A 9,903-nucleotide genomic window follows, 5' to 3' on the forward strand; every position below is an offset into this window, starting at 1 on the left:
TTTTTAGTATGAATGTGAGCATTCATCACTATTACCTATTGCCCACAACTGTGTGGCAGAATGTAATATCTATCGATAAATAAACAGTATTGAAACTAAAAAAAAATTAATTATAGTACATAAATAATAAATGTTATACTCTTATTTAGAAAAGGTTTTATTTTCATTTGTATCAATGCTCATAAGTTAACTATATTTCTTAGTATTCCATATTCTACTTCTAAATTTACTACAATTCCAACGAATATCAGACGTACATCAATGTACACTCTCCTTAACATGTTTAACCCATAAGTTTAAGGAGCCTTAGTCGTAGAAATGAAAATAAATTCAAAATTAGAGTATATTTACTAAACGAATAAAAGGAAATTAAAACCTGGTTAATATTATTCGGAACAGGATGGTATACAAAATATTTGAAAATATTAGAGTCATCTACAGTAACTACTTCTTGATAGTTTATCCAATACTCTACAAGCAATAAAATGTCGACTGGATATATAGTCGATATAATTTACAACAAAGTCTGAACATGTCTATTAAAAGGGAATTCATCAACGAATTTATTAATACCTTCCTCATCGTCCTTGAAAAACTAGTTACAAATAAAAAAAAGAAGATAATAATTAATTTATCAGAATAAATAATAGGAATTATAAATAAATATTAAATCCATTTCGAAATTAAGAATGTAGATTGTTATTAAAAATTCACTTTCTACACATTTGTATCGAAAACAAAGCCGTTAATTTTTAATTTCAAAAACTTATATGACCCGAATGAGTCTCAGAGGAGTTACGAAACGAAAAACACTAAATGGTTATCCAATTCGGCCTCTTACGTAATTAATAAGTCCAAAGAGCAAATAACCCAAATAAAATTCCCAGGCCAGCTGCACACTTTCTATTCACGTCCGGATCCTGGCGATATTTCCAGTATTCTAATTTTGAATTCTGTCAAAAGAACTAAACATTAAAAAACAAAATGGTGCCTGTTAATTCTTATTGTCATTTAATTTATATAGCTTCATTTTATGTTTAAATTTGCATTAGGGTTCGAAATCTTAAAAAAAAATAATAATTTTGTATGATTAAAAATACATTATGAATTTTAAATCAGTTTAATAGTTAATAATAAAAAATAAATAAGTCGAGTTGATTTTCATTACGGAAGCATTTATTTTTTTACGTACAGTTAAAAAAAATTAAATACCCAAAATATGAAATGCATACTTTATTTATCGAATTGTTAGCCAAAGTGGGCGTATATATATTTAAATATTTCGGCAATAATAATAATAATTAAAACATATGAACAAAACATATGTTTTTAGATGTCTAAAAAAAAGAAAATCAAAACAAGTATACAATAAACTTTTTTAATTTTCCATTACACAAATTACTGCAGTGTGACCCAGGGTTTTATCCAAATTCTCAGAGTTTTTACATCCTTCATGTATCGAAAACTGTTCATCAAATTAGAAGAAATACCTTAAATACCTCTAAGGCAACAATAGTCAATAAGCAAAAAATTTTTTTATTTATTTATTTAATATGATTTACAACTGTACAAAAAATAAATATGTGGTATGTTTCATTTACACTTGAACATTTTGGGAAGGAACCATCTTCTTTTCAGACGCCTCGGAGGATTATCAGGGATTGTTAAGGATGAGAGATTAAGTATTAGTGGGTTAGGAGTTTGGAATGAAAAGACGCATTCTGTTTTGGTCCAAATCTGCAACGAATGGGATGTTAAGGTCATTGTGGATGAGTTTATTTGTAACGTAATAAGGAGCCTCAAGGATTTTGGATTATAAGGAATAGATGTGGGAGGAATTTGATGGTTTGGTAGAGCCATATGGAATTGAGCATATGTCCAAATTGGTATGATTATCGTAATGTTAATAATAATAATAATATGTAATAATAATTTTTTGCAGTTAATGGGAAGTTTAGAGCGTTTGTCATGTAGGTGTTGTAGTAATCGAAATCTAAGAGCAGTTTCTTGTCGATTCAGTCTTTTATGTGGATTCCAAGTAAGTCTCTAGACAAAATTAAAAAAAAAAATTGAACAAAGTAGATCTCAAAATGTAAAAAAATTAACCGGTGTGGCTCCCTCATACTTAAAAACAGTTCTTGCAATACAATTTTACCATATTATTACAGTATTCTCCCATGAACCACACAGCTGATTTAAATAATAAAAGTTAAAGGTGGGTTACTGAATTGCTAATTATCTAGAACCCCTTCCATTTCTAAGTTATACTAATAGAAAATTGATGATTAGAGAATTTATGATTTTTAAAATAAAGTACATCAATAAATATTATGCTGAAGGAGAGGGAGAGGTAGAAAAAGAGGGAATCAGAGAGAGGAGAGGTTGATTGAAACCGTCTTTATGACATTGGTCCCCACTGGTTATGTAATAAATGTAGTTATGATTTCAATTATTCATTTATAATTATAGTAACAACAGCCTTTAGGAGCTGACAAGTTATTTAAACTTGTATGACAAATAACTACAATAAAGCATCACATTTTCTATTATTGGTAACGTTAAACTCAACACTGAAAACAGTTTTAGATATTGTTAGTACTACAACGTTTTTAAACATATAACTCTGCCACTGGAGAAGCTAAACTGACCTTGGCCCTAATACAACACACATTTTAAATAAAACAACTCAACTCAAAACATCGTATAACAATGTTTATATATATTACTCACTCTCCAGAAAAGCAGAAAAGAGAATTGTAAACAAATCAAATAAAGTAAAAGTTCTTATGATCACTTTAATAGTAGGTAATGCAAAAGTTTACATAATAATTAGCAATAAATTAAAAATAGAAAAATCGAATAGGAGTGGATTTTAATCCTGTTATTTATACTGGCAATTTACATTCCATTATAATATTGTTACTCAACAGCACCTTTACCGGTTTAAACTTATTAAAAAAAAAAAGCTAGCTATCAAGTGTACTTGTCTTCCTGTATGTTATGTCCCTACCAATGTTTAAAAACAATACAAAAAATAGTTTATATCATATCTGCCGCCATTGGGAAAAAATTAGTTATAGATAATAACGAGCTGTAGATAGTTGACCTTAGATTAATAGGTGAAGTGCGGTCAGCAAAAAAAAAAAAAAACACAAACAAAAAATTATTTATTTGCTCCGACGTTTCGACATATTCAGATCTTCATCAGCGAGTTCCGGAAGAGATTTTGGCAAAAACTAGGTTTTAGTGAGAATAACCTTGAGTTTTAGCCAGGATCTCTGCCGAAAGCTCCATTGTGAAAATTGGTGAAGACCTGAAAATCAGGTTAAAACGTTGGCACGGATAAATAATTTTTTGTTTACTTGTGTGTTTTTTTTTACTGACCGCAGCCCCCGACCATCTTCTCCAGTTATTATAGTTAATTTGTTAAACAAATATTTTATGATATAAGTGAGTTGAAAAGAATCAAATTTTCACAGTATGTAATTTGTTACAATGAGAATAGAGAAACTATTTAGAAAATCATAAACTAAATTGCAATTAGTTTAAGTTATTGTAAAAATTGTTAAAATTCGAAGACCAAATTATACCGGGAATTTCCGCTTGTAAGCTTCCGTGTACATCAATATAAAACATTGGCTTACTTGAACTTGCTGGAACAGAGGTAAAAAAGGATTTGTTTTGTTTTTAGAGAGTTTTGCCTCATTTGCACTGTAAGAATTTAAAAAAACCTTGCGTTGAGGATATTGTTTTTCTCAACACAAAAAAATATTAAACTCTGGAATCAATTTTTTAACTGTTAATACGCCGATTTAGCCACTGAATAAAATAAGAGAATTATATTTAAAATAAAATGAAAAATAAGAGACAAACGGGGCAATAATAAAATTTGGAAAAGTGAAAATAAAACTATAGGATTAAAGGAATCATTAAACAATATTGAATTTTCAGATAAGTAAAAAACCTCAGGATAAGATTGAAACTGTTTACTTCCACAAGATTAACTCTTCACTTAAGGCTTCCCAAAAAAGTATAACAAACAAACTGCGTTATAACTTTTATCTTTGACTATATTATTTAATTTAGCTATACATATAGCATACCTCCTATATATACGTACTAAATACCAATTAAATTCTTTTCAGGCCTATAATTTCATTTTGATTAAATTAAATAAGCTGATAGTGAAAATATTGATTAAAAGATGTTGTAAAAGAAATATGTAAGAATTTTTTTTTAAGAAATGTGAAACATGTAAAATAAAAATGGTTTATAGTTGCTTAAAATACCATGAAGTGCACCTAGGAAAAAGAATTCATGAAGAAGAATATATAAAATGTAAATATCTCATTACAGGAAAAAGTTCTGATTTTTATCATAATTATGTTGGCGACGACTCAGGAACCACCTTCTTTCCGGAAGGGCACAGACGCCTCAAACAATGTTTAACATTATTGTTACCTTTTCTCTAGCTTCCGTCATTCCAAAGGTGGCTGATGTAATTGTTCAAGCGACTACTTATAAGAAACATCAAGTAAAGCTGCCATGGAAGTTAAAGGCGAAATGTCAACAAGAAAATAAATACATCCTTCTGGACAGAAAATCAGGCTGTGGAAAAAAAATGTATTATGTTACACCAACCGTGAATTGGCTCTGAGGTCAGAAAACCTTCCTGAGACACACCCAGCCCAGTATAGAAAGACCTCGCTCATTATTGGGTCAGGAGATAAACCTGTTAGTTGAGGGTAGATACTAGTTCCATCACCTTGTAGTACAATCGTCCAAGAAACAATGTATACGTCCTTTTCAAGTACTCAACCAAGTCCATATAGGTAGAAGTGGTATTTTTTTTTTTGGTTATTTTACATTAGATCTACTGCCTAACTTCAATTTGAAATAAAACAAATGTCATTTATAGTTATAATTAAAATTAATTACTTGACAACTTGTTGCGTTCACAGTTAATTTAATACTTCTAACGGATCTATGTTACCGTGAGAGATGTACTTAAAAGCTAATTATCCACTTTGTAGAAAGGACTAAATGCACCCCTCCAGCTGTTATAACGAGGAAAGTAAAAGTAGTCCCGCTGCTAATTCTACCCACACGACACATGTGCAGTTCAAACAAGCTCGTTAACAATGCGAAACCTGCAACTCATCCATCAAGTGTTTTCCAATCGTACAATGCCAACTTATGTCAGCGCCAGGGACCAATAGTCCCGATTAAAGAGCTCCAGGCCAAGAGAGGAAATAGTAGCAGCGCAATTACAGGGGACATATTGCGATCCAGATCGTTCGAAGAAAGTCGATTACCATGATTAATTACTGATCATTAACTGTCTCGGGTTCGTTGCGATTGCTCAGTTGGCCAACACTATAGTAGCCCATTATATGGAGTAACACCAAACACAATGAACGTCGCTTTCTAAACAGATATAGACATTACGAAAACCCATCAAATTAAATTTTAATCCGAAATATCAATTGGGAGTAGCAGTATATAGGTTAACGATTCAAAACTATAACATGGACAGTCGATATTGCAGAGATACACAGGATATTTCAAGGTTAAATGATTTAATTGAAAATATCATTAAAAAATATATTAAAAAATCATATAAAAATAATAAAAGCATCATAAAAAAATAATGAAAGCATCATTAAAAAATAAATAAAATACCTATGCAGGCATGTCCTTTAACGCTTTTTTATAAAATATTTTCATTGTTATCAATTATTATTATTGATGCGACAGACCATAAAAGTCCAAGGCCTCGCGCGATGAACGTAGGAAATATATCGCGCGTCTCATAACGTGCGGTTTTCTTAGGGTGGGTTTGTCACTACGCCTATTTTTGTAAATGCCACCTATTAGCTAACGGGCCTCACAAAGGCCCGGGGGGAGGTTTTGAGTGAGTATTGTATAATTATATGCTTGAAAAAATCCCGGATAGGGCCGAGGAATCGATGTAGTAACCTTTGGGTTGGCAGACAGGCGCGTTATCACGCTGCTACCGTCACCCGGTTCATAGTTAAAATGTTATAGAACTTTGTTCTTATTCCAACTACATTATTAATAAAATTTAAACATTAACATTAAGACTAAATATTGTTAAAAAGTGATTACCTTGAGTATTAAGGTAGACTTGACACCTTTCTTCCAGAGCAGCAGTTGCAGAACGGGTCGGGATATGTATTATCATGCTCTCAAGATTTGACCACTGGATTTTTTGTTTGGGGTGAACTAAATCAAAAAGTCTATGCAAGCTCGGTAAATGAAGTTAAATATTTACGAAAAAAGGTTTATTGAAACTTTCGAAACAATAATACATACACAGCCATTCGGCCAACACTGTTAGTAAGAAAAATGCCGAGCCAGTCTTAATGCGCCAGAAGCAAATGACTGAATAATGCTTAACATGAATGTAAATGTTTATATATCATATTAAAGTAGCAGGAGCACATATTAATTTATTAAAACCTAAATAATTAATAATAATGAAATTATTTAAACATGAATATATCCTACACAAAACGTTAGCCGATATACCTTCATACTTCATAATTTTTCTTTTTTTTAGATCCTCACTTCATATTTTTAGTTATAATATATTTTTATGCACGGGGCCATATATTTGGACGAGTGGGCTTAGATGTTAGCAAAAGAGATCCTGCTGCCAAACAGAGAGGTCTAAGGTTTGAATCACAGATTCAAGATACAATCGGACATGTGAGACCATGAGTAGTATAGGGTAGTAACCTACTGTTGTACTATGAGAACAATTGTTTAGTGATAAGGTTGGACGACCCCTCGCAGACTATCTTAATTGTCTCAAACAATTAATGTAAGAAATTTTGTGGACTAAGATCACCATTCTCAGTAGCAATAAAAGAAAAAAATATTAAATAAGAAATAGTAACTTGTATATATTATTAATATATTACCAGTAACTTATTATTCGTTAAACATAATGTTATGAGATCTCCGTCAAAATACTTGGAGGAACATCTTCATTAATGGTGATGACTAGCCATTGAAAAGCACTTCATAAATCGTTGGAACATCTGTTTGTAAAAAGGGAAAGCTACTTTCAGAAAATTTACTTTCATTCTTTTACAATGTAAAAGAGTGATCAATCACAGTCGCCGAACTGTCGTGATTTGTTCGGATGATCAGCACTTTAAAGGAATAAGCGGGAAAAATAACTGTTAGAGAAACAAGTCGTTTAAACGCTACTCATTAAATGATCATTCATCTTCAAGTAATAAATCATATCTTCAAGTACAATCTAACAAGAAGCGATGAAATGAAATCAGATAAACCATTTATTCGCAGGATAAAGTCTCAATTACTTAGCTACTGTTCATCAAAGAAGTTCCAAAGACAATTTAAAAGCTGTCATTTGGAAAAAGATCATACAGAAGAATAATAGTAAGAACGAACGTACTTAACGTAGAACACTTTTAATGCATTTTATTATGAAAAGTTGTATCATTTAACATTTTTAAATTTCTGTACAAAATTATTAATATTAATACATAGAGTAAAATGAAAGTCAATTATTACTTTAAATATTTAATCTCAATATTTGGACTTAGAGCTAAAATAAGCAGGAGGCATGGAATGTAGGAAATTTGAGATCATAAAAATAACAACACTCTACACAACACGAATACTAATTATTTAATTATCTGTAAACCATAAATGGGAAAGTTTTGGTTTCGTTATCAAAAGAACAAAAATTATTAAAATTGAAAATAATAATTCATAATTCAAAATTAATCTTAATAATTATACAAAATGAGTTCATTAACATTAAAAATGAAACTGCTCGACACTGAAATTACAAAGTAATTTTCAGTGCAACAAAAAAAAAAAAAAGGAATGCGAAATAACATACACGAGCTTTTTTTTTTTTTTTTTGTACCATCTAAATTTTATTTACAATATATAAAAGACTTAAATATAAAACCTAAATAGAGATATATATACAACCCACATGGCCCTTCTGAAGGCGGGGATAACAATATTATCCCAGGAGCCGCTAGTTGGGGGTTAAAAGAACGGGGAGGGACCGCTCCACTAGGCTAAATACTCAAACGAGGTCAAATGAAATGGTGTTTTTTTTTTTTAAATCAAAGTTCCTCTCTATATAAACATTCGATTAGCTGATATGGCCCCCTGCCAGCTGACTCAGACCGTTATGTTGTATGTATACACACACACATACATATATTAATGACTGTTAATTTTTGTTCGTACCTCTCTAAAACATGGTTTGGTTAATATTAAAAATTCACCTATTATTATTTTTTTTAAAGCTGATAAGTAAAAAAAAAAAATTGGTTTTTCTTCCAAACCGAAAGATTCCCTCTCCAATATTGAAATAATTTATAGCATTTAAAGCAGAGTATTGTGTACAAGAGAGGAGGAAAAAAATTTAAATTATTATTATTGAAAGAATAATATAATATAAAATAGAAATGAAAATATTGAAAAGTTTATTAAGGTTTTGGGGGTTTTAAGTCCTTATGTACTACAACTAAGGTAAGAAGAGAAATCATGCGATGAGTTGTTAAACTGCTAGGCAGACAATTGATTTGTTTTACTTTTCCCAGCTAAGTTAAAATAAGCAAATCAGTTTCGCAATAGTCCATTAGGTGCCCATGTTAGGCCTTAGTGGAAAAACCACGTTCTTCCCAGGATAAATCCTCTTGATTTCCGAGTAAAAGGAAATTTCGATCAGTTTAGTTACGGTTCCTGGATTGGAACCTGGGTTTTTCATGGTAGAAAGTCAGTGTTTCAACTTGGCTGCATCGCTCCACCAAAGATCAAGCAGTCGCTTAAGTTTTTCAGATGATGCTGAAGAGGGTATGAGGAAAGTCAAGGGTACGTCAATCATATTTAAAGGTAATATCTGACCAGCAGTATTTATTATTTTTTTTTTTAAATATTAAGAAGGTTTTTTGAATCAATCTTCCCAATACTTTAGTTTTAAATGAACACTTCGATTTTTTTTATTTGAAATTTAAGAGATTAGTGTTACATTAATGTCCTTTTAGAGGCTGACTGAATGACGTTTATTTTTGAAAATCTTTGTTGTATCTGCTAATTATTATTTTCAGAGCACCCTATCAATAAAAACTTGGAAAAAATCGAGAATCGGATTTATTAGTATAAGTGATAAACGTAATTTGCTTACTGTGTTCATTATTGTACTCTGAAAATTATAGAACCATATCGTCACTTAAGCTGTGATACCTCATAAGTTGGAAAAATTAACAATAATTTCTGTATACATTTAAAAAAAAAAAAAAAGAGGGATCAATGGAACGTTCTGATAAACTTTCGATTGTTTGTAGGATACATATGCAGTTTTCTCTGACTACGAGCATTATTCCGAGATATCGCTAGAATGACACGATTATTTTTTTCATTTTTTAATAAACATGAATATTTTCTTGTACTTGGAGGTATGGATTGACGAAAGGCACAACTTAAGCGATAATATTCTAGTTAAGAAACTATAAAGCATACTTAGCAAATTGAGAGTCGTGATTTTGTCATTTAATTTAAAGTCATTGTCAAATAAATATTTGAATAGTTAACGAAAACTACGTTAATTTTAAAAATAGTTAGAGCTAAATTTAAAAATTAATAATCACAAAGACCTTAACATCCCATTCGTTGCAGATTTGACCCAAAAGAGATATGCGTCTTATCATTCCAAACTCCTTAACCATTTTAACCCATTAATTCTTAATCTTTCATCCTTAACAATCCCTGATAATCCTCCAAGGCGTCTGAAAAGAAGATGGCCACGGGACCTTCTAATTTAAATTAATGTTTGAAGTACCACCAATGGGTGGTTCCTTCCCAAGATTTTCAAGTGTATATGAA

At 30.7% G+C, this 9,903-nt stretch overlaps 1 protein-coding gene across 1 annotated transcript in view; it reads left to right on the top strand.

Annotated features, from left to right (window-relative positions):
* Positions 1 to 8,786: 8,786 nt before the first annotated feature.
* LOC106692761 (mucin-2) overlaps positions 8,787 to 9,903 on the top strand; it is a 69,777-nt gene continuing 68,660 nt past the window's right edge. Inside the window, exon 1 of the mRNA XM_067045829.1 lies at positions 8,787 to 8,892. Within this exon, the coding sequence (XP_066901930.1) occupies positions 8,787 to 8,892 (106 nt within the window). The remainder of the gene's footprint in view (positions 8,893 to 9,903) is intronic.

The sequence above is a fragment of the Halyomorpha halys genome, unplaced genomic scaffold (genome assembly GCF_000696795.3).
Source record: "Halyomorpha halys isolate HHAL.00 unplaced genomic scaffold, Hhal_1.1 Scaffold71.1, whole genome shotgun sequence".
Taxonomy (NCBI): domain Eukaryota; kingdom Metazoa; phylum Arthropoda; class Insecta; order Hemiptera; family Pentatomidae; genus Halyomorpha; species Halyomorpha halys.